The sequence below is a fragment of the Anolis carolinensis genome, unplaced genomic scaffold (assembly GCF_035594765.1).
Source record: "Anolis carolinensis isolate JA03-04 unplaced genomic scaffold, rAnoCar3.1.pri scaffold_7, whole genome shotgun sequence".
Lineage (NCBI taxonomy): Eukaryota > Metazoa > Chordata > Lepidosauria > Squamata > Dactyloidae > Anolis > Anolis carolinensis.
Window position 1 is genome coordinate 15,040,729 of NW_026943818.1, and position 22,932 is coordinate 15,063,660.

At 41.3% G+C, this 22,932-nt stretch overlaps 1 protein-coding gene across 2 annotated transcripts in view; it reads left to right on the forward strand.

Moving 5' to 3' along the window:
- The window catches only part of ntng2 (netrin G2), a 64,113-nt gene that overhangs the window by 6,142 nt on the left and 35,039 nt on the right, over positions 1–22,932 (forward strand). For both annotated transcript variants that reach the window (XM_062959176.1, XM_062959175.1), the window contains exon 2: positions 6,792–7,900. In XM_062959176.1, the coding sequence (XP_062815246.1) occupies positions 7,688–7,900 (213 nt within the window). In that variant the 5' untranslated portion in view covers positions 6,792–7,687. The remainder of the gene's footprint in view (positions 1–6,791; positions 7,901–22,932) is intronic.

Here is a 22,932-nt window from a genome sequence, read left to right on the forward strand (position 1 = left end):
AGGAATCCAAAGAAACGGCCTTTAATTGCCCAGCGAACCCTTGCGTTTCCCTCTTAATTCCGCAGCAGGGTGTTGTAACCGTGGGTCGCCTCTCTCTTTCAAACGCAGAATAATCCAATAAAAGACAGAAAGAGAGAATCATATAGTCCAGATAGTCAGAGACAATCTAATTTTGCGAGGTGGGCGGAACGGCGATTCTGTGGGATTCTGTGCAGCTTTTTCATCATATCAAGAATATTTTTAATTATTATCATTATTAATATTATTTCTATGATTAGAGCCATGTCATTGATTACAAACCAATCTTCAATCCTCCCCGTCAATTCGTAATGTATTATCTGAGATTTAGATGACAGGTTCTATTATTATTATTATTATTATTATTATTATTATTATTAGAGCCATGTCGTTGATTACAAACCAATCTTCAATCCTCCCCGTCAATTCGTAATGTATTATCTGAGATTTGGATGACAGGTTCTATTATTATTATTATTATTATTATTATTATTATTATTATTATTATTATTATTATTATTAGAGCCATGTCGTTGATTACAAACCAATCTTCAATCCTCCCCGTCAATTCATAATGTATTATCTGAGATTTGGATGACAGGTTCTATTATTATTATTATTATTATTATTATTATTATTATTATTATTATTATTATTAGAGCCATGTCGTTGATTCCAAACCAATCTTCAATCGTCTCTGTCAATTTGTAATATATTATCTGAGATTTGGATGACAGGTTCTATTATTATTATTATTATTATTATTATTAGAGCCCGTAATATATTATCTGAGATTTGGATGACAGGTTCTATTATTATTATTATTATTATTATTATTATTATTATTATTAGAGCCCGTAATATATTATCTGAGATTTGGATGACAGGTTCTATTATTATTATTATTATTATTATTATTATTATTATTATTATTATTATATTGGGACCATGTCTTTAATGCTAAACCAATGATCAGTCCTCCCTGTCAATTAATAATATATTATCTGAGATTTGGATGACAGGTTCTATTGTTATTATTGTTATTATTATTATTATTATTATTATTATATTGGGACCATGTCTTTAATGCTAAACCAATGATCAGTCCTCCCTGTTAATTAATAATATATTATCTGAGATTTGGATGACAGGTTCTATTGTTATTATTATTATTGTTATTATTATTATTATTATTATTATTATTATTATTATTATTATATTGGGACCATGTCTTTAATGCTAAACCAATGATCAGTCCTCCCTGTTAATTAATAATATATTATCTGAGATTTGGATGACAGGTTCTATTGTTGTTGTTATTATTATTATTATTATTATTATTATTATTATTATTATTATTATTATTATTATATTGGGACCATGTCTTTTCATCATATCAAGTGGAGATTTATTATTATTATTATTATTATTAATTTGGAGAGAGAAGAGGCAACTCTCTTTCAATCAAAAGGGACAAAGTTAAGAGTTGAAATCATTGTCTTTCCTTCTTCTTCTTCTTCGGAAGGAAAGCAAAGTCTGGCTGATATTTCTGAAAGTCACGAGTCAATCAAGAAAAAGCAAAAAAAAAAAAAAACCCGAATGCATGCAAGGTCTTTTTCTCTGAAATCAGATCCAACTCACTCACTTCCGAAGACGCATCAGACTCATCCCAAGCCAGCGCCCAGGATGTCAATATTAGAAATGACAAGAGTTTGTCATGCAAAAAAAAAAAACCCCACCAAACCCACATTTGGTTTATGGCAACCATCTGACAGATCTATTTCGAGAAAAGGGAGAAAAAGGGGGGACGGGGAAAATATCACGCTGGAACGGAAAAGTTTTCCAAAACCAAAGGATCTATACTTATCCCCAGCTATGGAGTTGGACGGGAAGAAGAATAACACAAGAGAAGAACAGGATTCAAAAGGATCACAGGCCAAAATGAATGGGAAATAATAGTAATAATAATAATAAGATGGACAGGAAGAAGAATAACACAAGAAAAGAGCGGGATTCGAAAGGATCCCAGGCCAAAATGAATGGGAAATAATAATAATAATAATAATAATAATAATAATAATAATAATAAGATGGACGGGAAGAAGAATAACACAAGAGAAGAGCGGGATTCGAAAGGATCACAGGCCAAAATGAATGGGAAATAATAGTAGTAGTAATAATAATAATATTGATATGATGAAAAGACATGGTCCCAATATAATAATAATAATAATAATAATAATAATAATAATCTCCACTTGATATGATGAAAAGACATGGTCCCAATATAATAATAATAATAATAATAATAATAATAATAATAATAATAATAATAAAATCTCCACTTGATATGATGAAAAGACATAGTCCCAATATAATAATAATAATAATAATAATAATAATAATAATAATAATAAAAATCTCCACTTGATATGATGAAAAGACATGGTCCCAATATAATAATAATAATAATAATAATAATAATAATAATAATAATAAATCTCCACTTGATATGATGAAAAGACATGGTCCCAATATAATAATAATAATAATAATAATAATAATAATAAATCTCTACTTGATATGATGAAAAGACATGGTCCCAATATAATAATAATAATAATAATAATAATAATAATAATAATAATAATAATAATAAATCTCCACTTGATATGATGAAAAGACATAGTCCCAATATAATAATAATAATAATAATAATAATAATAATAATAATAATAATAATAATAATAATAATAAATCTCTACTTGATATGATGAAAAGACATGGTCCCAATATAATAATAATAATAATAATAATAATAATAATAATAATAAATCTCCACTTGATATGATGAAAAGACATGGTCCCAATATAATAATAATAATAATAATAATAATAATAATAATATCTCTACTTGATATGATGAAAAGACATGGTCCCAATATAATAATAATAATAATAATAATAATAATAATAATAATAATAATAATAATATAGTTTTGAGGTCCTAACTACTTCTCTTTCCAATAATAATAATAATATAGTTTTGGGGTCCTAATTACTTCTCTCTCCAAAATACTACTACTACTACTACTACTACTAATAATAATAATAATATAGTTTTGGGATCAGAAACACTGAGATGTCTGTGGTGGAGGAAACACATAAAATCTAGGATGGAATTGTCCACAAATGAAAGCCTTCACTTGGGCGGTGGGCAGGGTGGTGTTTGTGGAGGACACTGGCAGGGCTCTTGGACATGTTTACAATGCTCTCTGTAACTGGGATGTCTGTGGTGGAGGAAATACATGAAATCTAGGATGGAATTGTCCCCGAAATTGCCTTCACTTGGGTGGTGGGCAGTGTGGTGTTTGTGGAGGACATTGGCAGGCTCTTGGACATGTTTACAACACTCTCTGTAACTGTGATGTCTGTGGTGGAGGAAATACATGAAATCTAGGATGGAATTATCCCCGAATGAAAGCCTTCCCTTGGGCAGTGGGCAGGATGGTGTTTGTGGAGGACACGGGCAGGGCTCTTGGACATGCTCACAATGCTCTCTGTAACTGGGATGTCTGTGGTGGAGGAAATACATGAAATCTAGGATAACGAGAGAAGGAGGCCAAACCGGCTCCAGCTTTGCCTTGTGTACATTCCGTTCTTAAGTCATTTTGATTTGTGATCCCAGTTCGTTGGCTTTCTTCCCCTCCTTTTTTTCTTTTGTACAAAAAGCAACAACAATAATACTATAACAGCTCTATTGGAAAGGGATGTTGGATTAAACGCCAGCCAACGCCGGGAGAGGTCACTGCTCCGGCTGTATTAGGAAGGCCTTAAATGAGATTAATCTTCCAAATTGTTTTTTATTAAATTCCATTCTCCCAATAAATCCTCTGCCTCTGAGCGGTCACCTGGCTGCATTGTTTGTTTGCTTCTTCCTCCCTCGTTCTCATCCCGCCGTTCCTTTAGTACGTTAACAACATCCTTCAGTACGTGGACGACATATTCCTCTCACAAGCATGGGCCAACTTGGACCCCAACTCCCACCATTCCTAACAGCCTCAGGTCCCTTCCTTTTTCCCCCTCCGCCACTCCACCGAGGTCTAACAAAACGGAGTCCTGCGTCTGAACATGCTCAGTACAATCGCATGACTAAACTTCCTCCCACACTAAAGAGTTACAGGCATGGGCAAACCTCCCTCCAGGTGATTTGGACTCCAACTCACATCATTCCTAACAGCCTCAGGCCCCTTCCTTAAGCATAATGTATTCTGTGCTGGTAAAACAATGGGTGCCTGCGGGTGTTCGCCAGCCTGAATGGGTTCTCAGGAGAAGGACAGAGAAGGGCATCGGGCAACGTCTGCAACCTTTGGTTTGTTTATTGCAGGCATGGGCCAACTTGGGCCCTCCAAAGGTTTTGGACTCCAACTCCCACCATTCCTAACAGCCTCAGGCCCTTTCCTTTTCACCCCTCAGGTCTAACAAAATGGAGTCCTGCGTCTGAACATGCTCAGTACAATTGCATGACTACAATTCCTCCCACACTAAAGAGTTACAGACATGGGCAAACCTCCCTCCGGGTGTTTTGGACTCCAACTCCCATCATTCCTAACAGCCTCAGGCCCTTTCCTTTTCACCCCTCAGGTCTAGCAAAATGGAGTCCTGCGTCTGAACATGCTCAGTACAATCGCATGACTACAGTTCCTCCCGCACTAAAGAGGTACAGGCATGGGCAAACCTCCCTCCGGGTGTTTTGGACTCCAACTCCCACCATTCCTAACAGCCTCAGGCCCTTTCCTTTTCACCCCTCAGGTCTAACAAAATGGAGTCCTGCGTCTGAACATGCTCAGTACAATTGCATGACTACAATTCCTCCCACACTAAAGAGTTACAGACATGGGCAAACCTCCCTCCGGGTGTTTTGGACTCCAACTCCCATCATTCCTAACAGCCTCAGGCCCTTTCCTTTTCACCCCTCAGGTCTAGCAAAATGGAGTCCTGCGTCTGAACATGCTCAGTACAATCGCATGACTACAGTTCCTCCCGCACTAAAGAGGTACAGGCATGGGCAAACCTCCCTCCGGGTGTTTTGGACTCCAACTCCCACCATTCCTAACAGCCTCAGGCCCTTTCCTTTTCACCCCTCAGGTCTAACAAAATGGAGTCCTGCGTCTGAACATGCTCAGTACAATTGCATGACTACAATTCCTCCCACACTAAAGAGTTACAGACATGGGCAAACCTCCCTCCGGGTGTTTTGGACTCCAACTCCCATCATTCCTAACAGCCTCAGGCCCTTTCCTTTTCACCCCTCAGGTCTAGCAAAATGGAGTCCTGCGTCTGAACATGCTCAGTACAATCGCATGACTACAGTTCCTCCCGCACTAAAGAGGTACAGGCATGGGCAAACCTCCCTCCGGGTGTTTTGGATTCCAACTCCCACCATTCCTCACAGCCTCAGGCCCTTTCCTATTCCCCCTCCGCCGCTCCACCGAGATCTTACAAAATGGAGTCCTGCGTCTGAACATGCTCAGTACAGTGGCATGACTACAGTTCCTCCCACACTAAAGAAGACCCAAGTTGACCCATGCCTGATATAGCGAGATAAACTAGTTTGGATTTACCTGGGCTGGCAGGGAATCACCTGCCTGCGTACAAACACATAAACAATGGCTTTGGTCAATTGCCTTGGTTTGGGAAATGGCCAGAGGGATTCGCCATTTCCAAGAGGCGAATGTCTTTGGACTTATCTGGTTATATTCTGGTCAATACGTTTATACATTATACTAGCTGTGCCCGGCCACGCGTTGCTGTGGCTAGGACTTTATTTTTCTTTTCTTTTTGTTGTATGAACGTAGAGGCCTGGATGAGAGGTTGTGCTGTCAATTTTCGAGGTTGTGGGGCATTTAGTTTAGTTGTTTTGTCTGGTGCCGTGATTCCATTACCCTTTTATATATATAGATAGACACCTGGAGGCCTGATATAACTAGACCTCTCTGCTTACAAACCCAATAATAATAATAATAATAACAACAACAACAACAACAACAACAACATCGTCATCATCATTATTATGAGAGCCATGTCATTGATTCGAAACCAATCATCAATCCTTCCCATCAGTTCTTAATATATTATTTGAAATTTGGATGACAGGTTCTATTATTGTTGTTGTTGTTATCGTTGTTGTTATTATTAGGGCCATATCATTGATTCCAAACCAATAACCGATCCTCCTCATCAATTCAAAGCATACTACAGTAGAGTCTCACTTATCCAACACTCGCTTATCCAACGTTCTGGATTATCCATCGCATTTTTGTAGTCAATGTTTTCAATACATCATGATATTTTGGTGCTTAATTTGTAAAATCATAACCTAATTTAATGTTTAATAGACTTTTCCTTAATCTCTCCTTATTATCCAACATATTCGCTTATCCAACGTTCTGCCAGCCCGTTTACGTTGGATAAGCGAGACTCTACTGTATTTCCAATTTGCATGAAGCACAGGGTGAGAAGGGCGGGGTATAAATGTTGTAAATAAATAAATATATATATACTCGAGTATAAGCTGACCCGAATATAAGCCAACCAGGACCCTCACCCAAGTATAAGCCCAGGGGGACTTTTTCAGTGCTTTAAAAAGGGCTGAAAAACTCGGCTTATACTCGAGTATATACGGCAGTCGTTTCTTTTTGTTTTGATCTCAACCTCTGCCATTTCGTCTCCTTAATACTTATTTCTTTCTATTTGACACCAACTCGCTGCAGGTGCCCTCGATGAAAGATTCTCCTCCCCGTCTCTCCAAGACCTCAGGAAAAAAAGAAAAGCTTGGATACTTTTCGACGCGAAACACCATCTCTATGTGGCCTCCCTTTTCCCCGCCAAGGAAGACCGGAGCCGTTAAGGATAAATCCGGGTGTCTGTTTGTAAAAACGAGCGCTACAATGACGAGGACTTCTTCGTCGGACTCCGTCGCCGTTTTCCCCCAATGAAACAAGACTCCCAAAGGTTTTCTCGCGACACTTTCAGAGCTCTAGATGATCCGAATATACGACTTTTCGTGAGTTCCATATAAGACGAATAAGAATATGCTTCTTTTTTCTTGCGTTCCGGATAATACGAGTATACTCCTATTTTTGCGAATATACGTCTTTTTTTGAAAGTTCCATATAAAGAGACGATACCACTCGTTCTCAGACTGTTTTTATTTTTGTTGAGATTTTGCTGCTCGGAAGCACTTTAGGAAGGTCCCCCAAAGGTTGCGGAGATCGCCGACTGCGCAGCCTCTCCGCCGGTTTCCTTCCCTCCCAGGATCGCATTTCACCCCAGAATCAGAACTTGATCCCTCTATCGATTGACGGCCGAGAGTCGCCTTGTGGTATTTTTTCTCCTTCTCCTTTTCCGACTTGGAAGATTGTGCCCAAAAAGGGGGAAATGAAGTTGAGGGACGCTGCAGCGCACGCCTGATCCGGGCCCGGCGAGGCGAAAGACCGACCCGTTATCGGAACCCTCGGAAGGACGGCTTCCCCGCTGGGATCGTGGGTGCAGAGGGAGCGTCCATGCTGATGCGGAGCTCCTGCCCTGAGCCAGGAGAGGGAGGCCCTGCCCCGCGGACCCGGAGCCCTCGCCCCTGCTGCCGCCGCCCACCCCTGCGCCGCCGGCCATGCTGCACCAGGCGGCCTTCCTGCTGCACTGCCTCCCACTGGTGGTGGGGCAGTACGACGTCTGCAAGTCCTGGGTCACCACCGACGAGGGCCCCACCTGGGAGTTCTACGCCTGCCAGCCCCGGGCCGGGCCCCTGAAGGACTACGCCACCGTCCGCGTCCAGCCCCCGGGCATCACCTGCGGGGACCCCCCGGAGAGGTTCTGCACCCATGTGAGTAGCCACGGTGTCTGCACGGTCACTCCCGGGGCTCGTGTCTCCCAAAAGGAAGGAGAAGCTCTCTCCCCTTCTCATTCCTCCTCCTTCTCCTGTCATCTTCTGCTCTTCAACCCCTTCCTCTTCGTCTTCCTCCTCCTCCTAACTCCTCCTCTTCCTCTCTCAATCTTTGTCGTCTTGTCCTCTTCCATCTTCCTCCTCCTCTTCCTTCCAGCTTTCCCGACTTCAGGGTTGTTGTATGTCTTTCGGGCTGTGTGGCCATGTTCCAGAAGTATTCTCTCCTGACGCTTCGCCCACATCGCCTTGTTTATCCATGCCTCACAACCTCTGAGGATGCCTGCCATAGATGTGGGCGAAACGTCAGGAGTCGAATTGGTTTGGTGGTTGACGGAATACAAAAAATGTTTTTGTTATTGTATTATTATTATTATTATTGATCCACAATGGTTAAAGTGTTACCAAACCGCAACAATTCCGTGGTGTAGATGCACTTGGAGACGAGTCCTGTAGTCGAAATGGTTTGGTGGTTGGTGGAATACAAAAAATGTTTTTGTTATTGTATTATTATTATTATTATTGATCCATGATGGTTAAAGTGTTATCAATTCCGTGGTGTAAATGCACTTGGAAACGAGTCCAGTAGTCAGGGGCGGTTCAACCACCAGGCCAACTAGGCAGTTGTACCTTATCGAAGCAACTCCTGTCTCCTGCGGCCTGCCTCCGCAAGGTATTGAACTGCTTTTTCTGTTGATTTGTTGTAAAACATGATGTTTTAGTGCTTAATTTGTAAAATCTTAATGTAATTTGATGTTTAATAGGCTTTTCCTTAATCCCTCCTTATTATCAAACATTTTCGCTTATCCAACGCTTTTATTTTTCAGTGATTTGTTTGGGGGGGGGGGGTGCCAAAATTCTGTTTGGCTACGCTTGAAAATTACCTAGGGCCGGCTCTGCCTGTAGTCGAAATGTGTCGGTGTTTAGGCTGCAGAGCAGAAACTTTCAGAACTGGTGTGGTTGCGCATATTATACCTGCGCTGTCGGGCAGTGCGGGAGGACGTCTCCGTGCGTGCAACTCCGTGTGTCGGGGCGCAACTCGTGCTAGATGCGTCCAGGATGGGGAAAAAAACCCTTTTTCTGCTTGGGGATTCTGGGCTCTCTAGTCCAGCTTGCCGTTTCATTCCTTCTCTGTGAAAATTTAAAAATTTGCAAAAAGAATGTGTCCTTGCATAAGAAGACACAAAGGGAAGAGCGGATCAAAAGGCAGAAGAGCCCCCGAGAAACCTCGAGGTCGGCTGGAGCTCCTCATTATCCCCGGATCGCTCTTGCTGAATAATGGATGGATGGATTGGGGGCAAATTAAGGGACAGGCGGGCGGCCCCCCCTCTGGCCCTTCCCCTTTGCCCCCCCCCCCCCGACCCGGACTTTTCCTCTATTAGAACAGAACATCTGTTGGAAAAATCACTTCCGTGGCTTTGTGGGAGAACCAAAGGGACCTGACAGTTATTGGGCATAATTACGGGCCGTGGGAAGGAGGAGAAGGAAGGAAGAAAGAAAGAAATTGCTGCTCGATTGCTGTGAGTTTTCTGGACTGCCTGGCCATGTTCCAGAGCATTCTCTCCTGACGCTTCGCCCACATCTACGGCAGTCATCCTCAGAGGTTGTGAGCTCTGTTGGAAACTAGTAAAGTGGGGTTTTTGCCCAGCCACGTGTTGCTGTGGTTTATGGGAATCCTTTGTTGGCCAGGTGGAATAGCAGTGAAGAGCCTTGCAGCCTCAAAGCCTGGCCATTTTCTGGAGTAGCGCCCTCAATCAAAGAAGCCTGGCTCCTTCCTTTGTAGGGGAATCTTGGTTTGGCCCGCTTGAATAGCACTGAATAGTCTTGCAGCTTCAAAGCCTGGCCGTTTTCTGGAGTAGCTGGAGTGGCACCCTCAATCCAAGAGCCACTTTGACCAAGTGGAGACCAAGTGGGCGAAGCTTAGCCTTTGAACTGGCAGCAATTGGATAAAAACAATTATTCCTCTCCCTCTAATTAGGACTTTATTTTAATTTTATTTTCGTTGTATGAACATAGAGGCATGGATGAGGGGTTGTGCTGCCAAGTTGAGTGTTTCTGGGATGTGTAGTTTTGTCCTAGGCCGAAATTTCATTACCCTTTTATATATATAGACTAGCTGTGCCCGGCCACGCGTTGCATTTTTTTATTAATTTTATTGTAAGTTATATTTTTATTTATTATATTTTATTTTATTATTTTCTTGTATTATTTTTAGTTATTTTCTGTTATTATAGTATTTTATTGTATTAATTTTTTTAGTGCTTTTTATTATTTTTTATTGGATTGCTAGGAGACCAAGTTGGAGGAGCTTAGCCTTCTAACTGGCAGCAATTGGATAAAAGCAATTATTCCTCTCTCTCTAATTAGGACTTTATTTTTCTTTTCTTTTTGTTGTATCAACCTAGAGGCGTGGATGATGGGTTGTGTTGTCAAATTTCGAGGTTGGGGGGCCTGTAGTTTTGTTGTTTTGTGCGTCGCCGTGATGCCATCACTCTTTTATATATATATATATAGTTATTAGGGTTGTCCAAAAAATCGTTTTGATTCTTATATTGGAATTATTTCAGATTGTTCTCGCTTTTTGAATCGAGTTCCGAGACGTTGTCCCTGGGCGCAACTAGCGATGTAATTAGAACCATCGTTGGCCCATTCTCTAAATGTGTCTTAATGTTTAGTTAAATTTTTTTCCCCCAAAAAAAGCATAAAAGACAGGAAATGTTCTGCAATTTGTTGAGCAAAGACTGTTGAATGTGATCTCCCACTGTACCAAATTTGATAAGGATAGCTCAAGAAATGAGGGCAGGAGAGCCCTGTAAAAGTCCCCCCCCCCCCAGTTTCCTTTTTTTTTTGGTGACTGCACATGTCCGCCATTTTAGAAACATTTAGAATCATTACGAATTTTTGGAAATATCAGAAAATTTTGGGTGAAAAATTCGGAAATACTTTCTACATCGAAGTGCCGGCACCCTCTACTTTAGAAACGAGAATTGAAACATTTTTTCCATCGATCGGACATGCCTAATAGATATAATGTAATGTGCATAATTCCTATGGAGTAAACACCAAAACCACTGGACCAAATCGCACCAAATTTGGCCACAAAAGACATAGTCATCCAATCAATCTGCATGCGGCAGCGTGTCAGCAAAAATGGCTAGGCGTGTCAGTGGTGACACGCGTGTGTCGTAGGTTGGCCATCACCGTCCTAGGCGTTGTATTTAGGGACGGAAATATAGCGGCCTTGGAAAACTACAGCTTCTTGACCGGCCTGACCTTGAGCCTTTCAAAGGCTTGCTGGGGTTTGCACTAAATGTCAGGATGGATGGAAGAAGGGAGGAAGGAACGTGTGGAAAAGGATGGAACGAAGAACTTCTTGGCATCTCCTTTTATGCTGGTGATGCAGCATTTCCTGTAAGGAGAACAAACAAGGGCCCCAGAGACCAGCAACGCTTAGAGAAACAGGCCAATTGCGGGTTTTTTCCCCCCTTTAAATTGAATTCTGGGGGCTTTTTTATTTTACGGCTTAACCAATAAAGGAGAGTCTGGAGCTCTGTATTAAAAAAATAAAAATTACAACATTTACAACCTTCCCTGCCGCTTGCTTGCTCATCCTGGGCGGCTGCATCTCGGTTGCAAAACTTGCAATTAATGCATGGCTCCTTTGCTGCAGCTCCATGCGCCGCGAATGTTAAAGCCATAAAGACTCATATATATATATATATATATATATATATATATATATATATATATATATTCAGTGCGGGAAGGAGGCCAAATTAGGGAAAGGAAGCTAAGAAGACTACTTTTTAAAATTAACAATTTATAGTGTTTGGTCTAATCTGCTTGTTACGTTGAACTAGAGCTCCCATCATCTTGTTGTGCATCTAATAATAATAATAATAATAATAATAGCCTGCAGAGTAATCTTGTTTGCTATGGACTCATGTTGTTGTGTATCCAATAATAATAATAGTAATAATAATAATAATAATAATAATATACATCACACAGTCCTAGACACTTGGGAAGTGTTCGACTTGTGATTTTGTGATATGAAATCCAGCATATCTATCTTGTTTGCTGTGTCATAGTAAAATAATAATAATAATAATAATAATAATAATAATAATACATCACACAGTCCTAGACACTTGGGAAGTATTCGACTTGTGATTTTGTGATACGAAATCCAGCATATCTATCTTGTTTGCTGTGTCATACAATAATAATAATAATAATAATAATAATAATAATAATAATAATATCTATACATCACACAGTCCTAGACGCTTGGGAAGTGTTCGACTTGTGATTTTGTGATATGAAATCCAGCATATCTATCTTGTTTGCTGTGTCATAGTAAAATAATAATAATAATAATAATAATAATAATAATAATTTTGTGATACGAAATCCAGCATATCTATCTTGTTTGCTGTGTCATAATAAATAATAATAATAATAATAATAATAATAATTTTGTGATACGAAATCCAGCATATCTATCTTGTTTGCTGTGTCATAATAAATAATAATAATAATAATAATAATAATAATAATAATTTTGTGATACGAAATCCAGCATATCTATCTTGTTTGCTGTGTCATAATAAATAATAATAATAATTCTTACCCGCCTCTCCTTGTGGCTCAAGGCAGGTTACAACATTAATAATAATAATAATTATTATATTATTTATTAAATTAATCATTATTAATTCATTTATTTTTTAATCTTGTTTGCTGTGTCATACAATAAATTAATAATATTTCTTACCCACCTCTCCTTGTGGCTCAAGGCAGGTTATAACATTAATAATAATAATAATAATAATAACAACAACAACAACAACAACAACAGACACTTGGGAAGAGCTCGACTTGTGATTTTATGATACAAAATCCAGCATATCTATCTTGTTTGCTGTGTCATACAATATAAATAATAATATTTCTTACCCACCTCTCCTTGTGGCCCGAGGCAGGTTACAACATTAATAATAATAACAACAACAACAACAACAACAGACACTTGGGAAGTGCTCGACTTGTGATTTTGTGATATAAAATCCAGCATATCTATCTTGTTTGCTGTATCATAATAATAATAATAATTCTATTTTTTGCTTGGCAGTCCTTGTGGGTCAGGGCAAGTTACAGCTTAACTGGGAACACATAAACGTTGTCTTAAATCCACGTAGTAAAACGTATTTCTACATCTTAAAATGCAGAGAACAAAGTTGTGCTGGGCAGGCATTTGTCCGGACACCCTGTCCCTCTTCGTGCAGGTGGGGTTGGTTTGGATGGCCTCGGGGGCCCTTGGCGGCTCGACCGTCCTGCAAACCTGGGTCGGAAGCCGCTGCCTGTTCTCGTCTTGTCTGCCTTTGATCAGAGCGGGAAACCACTGTGATCCAAGGCCGGCTGGGCTGCTCTTGCTCATGCCTGAATGCACCCCGAATCCAGGTCAGGAGGCAGAGCCATTAGCCGGAGAGCCCTCTGGCCCCGCCGGCACCCCTCGCTCGCTCGCTCGCTCGAACCCACCCGCCTCGGCCTCCCTGGGAGTTGTAGCGCGCTGTGCTCTTGGCTGGCCGTCCTCCTCCCTCTTGGTGCCCAGATCGTGCAGGCCCGTCTCTTTTTGAAGAAGCGGTCATCAAATATTTATCTCTCGGCAGCCGAACGAATATGAACAAACGAGAGTCCTGTCTGCAAGGGATGTGCTGGACCGGCTGCCAGGACAAGGCACGGCTTTGGCTTTCCCGAATCAATAGGGCGCTCGGCTCAGTCTTGGGGGCCTCTGGTCCTCAGAAGAAGCCCTGGACGCACTCCTTTCCGATAATAATAATAATAATAATAATAATAATAATAATAACAACCTGCTTTGATTGAAGTCAAAAACTAGAAACTCCTCAAAGCACAGCAGACAAAAAACCAGTACAAGAAAACCGCACTACAAACTAGAGCTGACAGCTGGAACAACAAAACACTGCATGGATGGCATCCAACCTCTGCATAATAATAACAACAACAACAACAACAACAATAATAATAATAATAATAACCTGCTTTGATTGAAGTCAAAAACTAGAAACTCCTCAAAGCACAGCAGACAAAAAACCAGTACAAGAAAACCGCACTACAAACTAGAGCTGACAGCTGGCACAACAAAACATTGCATGGATGGCATCCAACCTACGCATAATAATAATAATAATAATAATAACAACAACAACAACCTGCTTTGATTGAAGTCAAAAACTAGAAACTTCTCAAAGCACATCAGACAAAAAACTAGTACAAGAAAACCGCACTACAAACTAGAGCTGACAGCTGGCACGACAAAACACTGCATGGAAAGTTCCTCGACAAAATTGAAGGAAAAGCTGATTGAACTGCAAAGACTCTGGCAGAAACTAGTGCAGGTGGTCCCGGCGGTGATGGGCACACTGGGTGCCGTGCCAAAAGATCTCAGCCAGCATTTGGAAACAATAGACATTGACAAAATCACGATCTGTCAACTGCAAAAGGCCACCCGACTGGGATCTGTACGCATCATCCGAAAATACATCACACAGTCCTAGACACTTGGGAAGTGTTCGACTTGTGATTTTGTGATACGAAATCCAAAAGATATATCTCATTTGCTGTGTCATACTATGTCTTTGTGTTAATAATAATAATACTTCACACAGCCCTAAATGCCTGGTTTCGCAGTGATTGACCTTTGCTCTGGAAGTTGTAGTTCACCCTTATCCAGACAACACCGAACCCATCTGACGACGTATCTGGACCAAACTTGCCACAGAGATGCCCCATAACCAACTAAACATACTGCAGGGGTTTAGGGGAATGGACCTTGTTCTTGGGAGTTGTAGTTCACCTGCATCCAGAAAGCACTGAACCCAGCTGACATCAGATCTCGACCAAACTTGGCACACAGACCCAACATGGCCAATTCTGCTTTGGAGGTGATTGTCCTGGGAATCTGGAAGTTGTAGTTCACCCTTATCCAGACAGCACTGAACCCAGCCAGCGACAGATCTGTTTTGGGATATTTCCTAATATCCCAAAACACATAGTGCCTTCTTCTAATAACCTGGGCACCACTGAGTCCCTAGATGTCATGATCTCCGATCTTTGATATCTCCGGACACAGAGCAAGCGCTGACAAAGAGCAGATGCCGGCCATAAAACCTCAATTACCCTCTGGTATGTGACAGCCCCTATATCAATGGGCTACAGAGAAGATTCTGGTATTCTGTACAATAAAAACCTGTTGGAATCTACCCAGCGTGTGTCTTGGTGCTTTCTGACAAAGAACAGATGCCAACCATAAAACGGGCCAACCATAAAACCTCAATTACCCTCTGGTATGTTAGAGCCCGTATATAAATGGGCCACAGAGAAGATACTGGTATTCTGTACAATAAAAACCTGTTGGAATCTACCCAGCGTGTGTCTTGGTGCTTTCTGACAAAGAACAGATGCCAGCCATAAAACCTCAATTACCCTCTGGTATGCGAGAGCCCCTATATAAATGGGCTACAGAGAAGATTCTGGTATTCTGTATAATAAAACCTGTTGGAATCTACCCAGCGTGTGTCTTGGTGCTTTCTGACAAAGAACAGATGCCAGCCATAAAACCCCAGTTACCCTCTGGTATGTGAGAGCCCCTATATAAATGGGCTACAGAGAAGACTCTGGTATTCTGTACAATAAAAACCTGTTGGAATCTGCCCAGCGTGTGTCTTGGTGCGTTCTGACAAAGAACAGATGCCAGCCATAAAAACGGGCCAGCCAGAAAACCTCAATTACCCTGTGGTATGTGAGAGCCCCTATATCAATGGGCTACAGAGAAGATTCTGGTATTCTGTACAATAAAAACCTGTTGGAATCTACCCAGCGTGTGTCTTGGTGCTTTCTTCTTGGGAAGACTGACCCACAGCACAACTGGAAGAAGAGAACCTAACAATAAGCTAGTAATTTATAGAAAAACCACAAACAATGACACCCAGAGCAACTCTGCCTGCATTGTGGTGTGTTGAGAGTCGGATAATCGTCATTCTCGACCCAAAGGAGAAAAAAAATTAAAATGTAAATGGCTCAGGAAGGTTGAGGCATTTATCACTCTGACATTTCCCCTCTTCTTGTAAATCATGTCCCGCCGTCGTTTTTTTTAAAATTTTATTATTTAGCGGGGATTTCTTTTAAAACTCAAACACTTTAAAGCTATTTGCATCTTGGTAACCTCACGTTGCGGGGAAGCTGAACAGAAAGGTCAGCGCAAGAGAACGAATGGCATTTCGCAGATATCGTAACTGGCTGATACGATTATTTGGAGGAAGCGTTAAAAAGAAGGGAGATAACCTCATCGGAAGGATGGCATATGGAATGTTTGAGGATGTTGTTGTTGTTGTTGTTTTTGTTTTTGTTGTTACTCCACTTAATCTTCTCCTTGTCAGCTTTTCCTTCAAAGAACTTACCATGCAATGTTTTGTTGTGCCAGTTGTCAGCTCTAGTTTGTAGTGCGGTTTTCTTGTACTGATTCTACTCTAGTTTGTAGTGCGGTTTTCTTGTAGTGGTTTTTTGTCTGCTGTGCTTTGAGGAGTTTCTGATTTTTGACTTCAATCAAAGCAGGTTCTTCACTTCGCTTTACCTATTATTATTATTATTATTATTATTATTATTATTATTATTCAGTTTGGGACTAGTTTGAGCATCTTGAACCAGTTTGGGACCACTTTGAACATCTTGGACCAGTTTGGGATTGGTCTGGACAAACTGGACCAGTTTGGAATCAGTTTGAGCATCTTGAACCAGTTTGGAACTGGTGTAAACATCTTGGACCAGTTTGGGATCTGTTCTGACATCCTGGACCAGTTGGGACTGGTTTGAGCATATTGGACAAGTGTGGGACCAGTGTGAGCATCTTGAACCAGTTTGGTACGGGTTTCAGCATCCTGAACCATTTTGGAATCTGTTTGAGCATCTTGGACCAGTTTGGGATCAGTTTTGACATCCTGGATCAGTTTGGGACTGGTTTGAGCATCTTGAGCTGGTTGGGAATGGTTTGAGCATCTTGGACCAGTTTGAGATCAGTTCTGATATCCTGGACCAGTTTGGGACTGGTTTGACCATTCTGAACCAGTTTGGGACCGGCTTGAGCATCGTGGACCAGTTTGAGCATCTTGGACCAGTTTGGGATCGGTTCTGACATCCTGGACCAGTTTGAGACTGGTTTAAGCATCCTGAACCAGCGTGAGACCAGTTTGAGAATTTTGGAATTTGAGAATTTTAAGTTTCCTTTGCTGCCTGTGCCCCAGTTCAGAAGATTTCCCTTCTCTTTCTGTCTCCGTGGTAGGGTCGTTGTGTGTTTTCCGGGCTGTCTGGCCGTGTTCCAGAAGCATTCTCTCTTGACGTTTCGCCCACATCTATGGCAGGCATCCTCAGAGGTTGTGAAGTATATGGAGAAACTAAACAAGGAAGGTTTATATCTCTCTGGAATAATGTCCAGGGTGGGAGAAAGAACTCTCGTCTGTTGGAGGCCAGTCTGAATGTTGTGATTAATCACCTTGATTAGCATAAAATGGCCTTGCAAGCTTCATGTCCTGGCCTGGGGAAATTTATTTATTTATTTATTTACAACATTTATATCCCGTCCTTCTCACCCAAGGGGACTCAGGGCGGCTTACAAAAATTGGCAAAAATTTAATACCCAAAATGCAATCATAAAAACAAAACAATATAAACAGATCCATTTATAACATTGTTAAAAACACATTACAAAAACCTTATAAAATCCTTTGTTCAGAGACGTTAGCTGCCCCCTGATTGATCCATGTTTGTAATTCCCCAGTTTTCAGAGTGTTGCTCCTTGTTTACTGTTCTGATTTTTGAGTTTTTAAAATACTGGTAGCCAGATTTTGTTCATTTTCATGGTTTCCTCCTTTCTGTTGAAATTGTCCACATTCTTCTTGTTTATAAAAACCTTATAAAATCCTTTGTTCAGAGACGTTAGCTGTCCCCTGATTGATCCATGTCTGGAATTCCTCTGTTTTCAGAGTGTTGCTCCTTATTTACTGTTCTGATTTTTTAGTTTTTTTTAATATTGGGAGCCAGGTTTTGTTCATTTTCATGGTTTCCTCCTTTCTGTTGAAATTTTCCACATTCTTCTGGTGGATTGCAATGTCTTCGACAACACACTGTCTCTGTGATAATTTGCAAAAATTGGGAACAAGGATTGTTGAGAAATCTTCAGCGGAGACACCTTTCTCCCCTTGATCGTAACTCTTCCAGGGTTGGATTTCCCTTCTTAAAGGTAGATTTGTCTCACTTCCGGCTGTCTCGGCCCCGTTCTTATCTAGGAGTCGTCTGTATGTTGGAGGTTGTAACTCTGTATTATTAAAGTCCTGCAAATGGAGATGCTGGTAGAGAAGGAGACGCCGTTCCGTTCATTTCGAAGAGAGGCCTCGGGGAGCCTGCGAGCGACACGATGATCTCCATGAAAGCGACTCTGACCAAAGTCGGGGAAGAACCAGAGGACAAAACGAGATAAGAAAGGAGGGAAAGGGATCCATGCAACGGAGATCGAGCCTCTCGCTGGCGGGCGGGGCAACCTGCACAAACAAGGCCGCCACATCCTCGACCTTGGACTCAACCGACCTCTCGGCCAGAGAGCCACCGAGCCAAAGAAGGGAGAGAGCGATCAATAGCCTCAGACCACAAAGTTGGCAAAAAGAAGCCCAAAAAAGAAGCACATTCAGGACGGGGCCAACACTCCTTGACTCGACTGAAATTTATTTATTTACTTATTTACAGTATTTATATTCCGCCCTTCTCAGGGCGGATCACATTACACATATAAGGCAAACATTCAATGCCTTAACATAGAACAGAGACAGAGGAGACAAACGCAGGCTCCGAGCTGGCCTCGAACTCATGACCTCTTGGTCAGAGTGATTTGTTGCAGCTGGCTGCTCACCAGCCTGCGCCACAGCCCGGCCCAGTCAGAAGATCCTGAAAACAAAAATTCCTCTAAAACCGGAATTCTTCCTACTCCGAATGGAGTACAAGCACAGACAAGCTTTTTACCTACATCATTACGGCTACGAGAATCATCTACGCTAAAGTTTGGAGACAGAAATTAATACCAACAAAAGACCAATGGCTCAAAAAGATGCTGGACATCATGAATATGGATGAAGAACATTGTGTGGTCAAAGGCTTTCATGGCCGGGATCACAGGGTTGTTGTATGTATTCCGGGCTGTCTGGCCATGTTCTAGGAGTATTCTCTCCTGATGTTTCACCCACATCTATGGCAGGCATCCTCAGAGGTTGTGAGGAATATATCTCCATGTTCCAGAAGTATTCTCTCCTGATGTTTCACCCACATCTATGGCAGGCATCCTCAGAGGTTGTGAGGAATATATCTCCATGTTCCAGAAGTATTCTCTCCTGACGTTTCGCCCACATCTATGGCAGGCATCCTCAGAGGTTGTGAGGCATGGAGAAACTAGGCAAGGAAGGTTAATATATATCTGTGGAGAGTCCAGGGTGTGGCAAGAGTCCTTTGTCAGTTGGAATGTTGCGTGAATGTTGCATTTAATCACTCTAATTAGCATTGGAAAGGTTCGTCTCTTGCTTGGGGGACATGCTTTGTTAGTCATCCCTGGAGCTCCCCCAGGCAAGACACAAACCTTTCCAATGCTAATTAGAGTGATTAACTGCAACATTCCAACTGACAAAGAACTCTTCTCAATAGTGAATAGTGTTATTCACTATTAGATGCTCAAACAAGGAGGAGGAGGAAATCCTTGGAATCAGTAGGGTTTCCATGACTAATCAACTCCATTCATTGAAATGGGTCAGTTCCATAAGATGACACTGGACACCAGAGTTCGAACCCTTGCTCCCATTGGATAACTTCACACTCTCTCGGCCTCAGAGGAAGGCTGTGATCAAACCTTGTCAAGAGAACCCAGTGATAGAATCGCTGGAAATCAACTCTTTGTTTGCTAAGCCGTTCCAGATGGGACCACTAATCCGCTCCTTCTCTCTTTAGTCACCGGCTGAACATCCATCGCCGTCATTTCTATGAGAACGTATAAATGTACATAAACTCGCCATGGCTCTGATGGGATGCAGTCCTATCAATGGGAGATCTGTCAGGCCCTGGAAGATCTCGGAATAAAAGCACACTCACAAAGGCAATTCCTTGGAAACAGCTTTATTTTCCTTCTTACCATGGGGTATAGAAAGCGAGTTCTGACTAGTTCCCGACAAATTGGCAGTATATCATCTAGCTGACCCATGACCCCTCTCGTTATCTATTTCTGATGGCTACATTCCATTCCCACAGAATATGCTACATCTCCCAGAGTCCAGTTGGCTCTTATCAGATGCCAGAGCTCTCCTCCTTTTCCCAACCAAATTGGCATGGAGTGTACATAAATGTACATAAACTCGCCATGGCTCTGATGGGATGCAGTCCTATCAATGGGAGATTTCTGTGTGTATGTCAGGCCCTGGAAGATCTCGGAATAAAAGAACACTCACAAAGGCAACTCCTTGGAAACAGCTTTATTTTCCTTCTTACCATAGGGTATAGAAAGCGAGTTCTGACTAGTTCCCGACAAATTGGCAGTATATCATATAGCTGACCCACAACCCCGATGGGAGATCTGTGTGTGTAATGTCAGGCCCTGGAAGATCTCGGAATAAAAGCACACTCACAAAGGCAATTCCTTGGAAACAGCTTTATTTTCCTTCTTACCATGGGGTATAGAAAGCGAGTTCTGACTAGTTCCCGACAAATTGGCAGTATATCATCTAGCTGATGGGATAACCCCTCTCACTATCTATTTCTAACATAAAGTCCTTTTGATGGGAGATCTGTGTGCATTTGTCAGACCCTGGAAGATCTCAGACTAAAAGCACTCTCACACAGGCAACTCCTTGGAAACAGCTTTATTTTCCTTCTTACCATAGGGTATAGAAAGCGAGTTCTGACTAGTTCCCGACAAATTGGCAGTATATGCTACATCTCCCAGGTTCGCAGGTTTCAACCCAGTCCAGTTGGCTCTTAACAGAAGCCAGAGCTCTCCTCCCTTTCCCAACCAGATTGGCATGGAGTGGATGAGCAGCTTGTTGTCGCTGGTACGGACACATCCTGACAGTGTAGATCCTCTCCTCCAAGCGAGAGTAAGTGGAGTGCTCAGCCTCTCTCTCTGTCTCTGTTTCCGCCCTGCTGTTTGATAGTCTCTGTGCTCATGTTTTGCCACTTACCAGCTATTAGCAGTAATCACTCTAAATTAATTATGGCGGGCTCCCGTTCCCCGAAAAAGAAAAAAAAAATCTGTAAATGGAGTGAAAATTAATTGCCGGCAAATATCTCCCGTTCAGTGGGAATCCCATCCCGAGATCGCCGTGTCGGGTTATCAATTTAGGCCCTGGAGCATGAAGCGTAATTACCGACAGATGTTATTTCTGGGTTCCCAGCGATCGCATCTGTTTGGCTCCGGAAAGGAAACTCCGGCCTGTCTGCGAAGATCTATTTCGGCCGAGAGGGTCCGGTGACGCTCGGATTAAGCCGTAATCAACCTGTGCCGTGAACCCTGAGCCCCTCGTTACACCTGCTTAAGCAGCCACCTGCTCTTATATATATATATATATACACACTAGCTGTGCCGGCCACGCATCGCTGTGGCAAAGTGGTACTGGTATTGGTTAAAAATTGTTGTGTAATTTTTATTTCACGTTATTTGCATTTTTTATTAATTTTATTGTAAGTTATATTTTTATTTATTATATTTTATTATTTTCTTGTATTATTTTTAGTTATTTTCTGTTATAGTATTTTATTGTATTAATTTTAGTGTTTTTTATTATTTTTTATTGGGTTGCTAGGAGACCAAGTTGGAGGAGCTTAGCCTTCTAACTGGTAGCAATTGGATAAAAGCAATTATTCCTCTCTCTCTAATTAGGACTTTATTTTTCTTTTCTTTTTGTTGTATCAACCTAGAGGCATGGATGATGGGTTGTGTTGTCAAATTTCGAGGTTGGGGGGCCTGTAGTTTTGTTGTTTTGTGGGTCGCCATGATGCCATCACTCTTTTTATATATATATATATATATATATATATATATATATATATATTAGACATGTCCAAAAAATCGTTTTGAATCGTATATCGGAATTATTTCGGATTGTTCTCGCTTTTTGATACGCATTCCGAGACATTGTCTCACAACCAACCAGCAAAGTAATTTGAACCACTATTGGCCCATTCTCTAATTGTCTCTTAATGTTTCGTTAATTTTTTCCCCCCAATTTTTTTAAAATATATTTTTTTAAATATTTTTTTAAAAAATTGTTTCTGCAACCTACCTAGAATGGGAGCTTAGCGCAGCCTAACATGGCTGCCGCTCCCCGGCCAATCAGAAGCTTCCACGATGGACGCAAAGGTGGGGGCTAGGTTTGATGAGGATAGCTCAAGAAATGAGGGCGGGAGAGCCCTGTAAAAGTCCTCCCCCCCCGGGTTCCTTTTTGTTTTTGGCAATTGCGCATGCGCATCCGCCATTTTAGAACCATTTAGAATCATTACACATTTTCGGAAATATCTGAAATTTTTGGGTGAAAAAATCGGAAATACTTTCTATATCGAAACGTCAATGCCCCCTACTTTAGAAACGAGAATTGAAACATTTTTTTCATCGATCAGACATGCCTTATATATATATAAGGCATGACCCAAATCGGGATTTTAATATTATTGAGTATATTGACTTTTATGACTGTTTTTAATCATGTTGAAGTTTTACTGCTCGGTTTAATGTTTTATCTGACTTGTGCTGTCGTGTCTGGGCATGGCCCCATGTAAGCCGCCCCGAGTCCCTCCGGGGAGATGGGGCGGGATATAAGAATGAAATTATTATTATTATTATTATTATTATTATTATTATATAAATGTAACGTGCA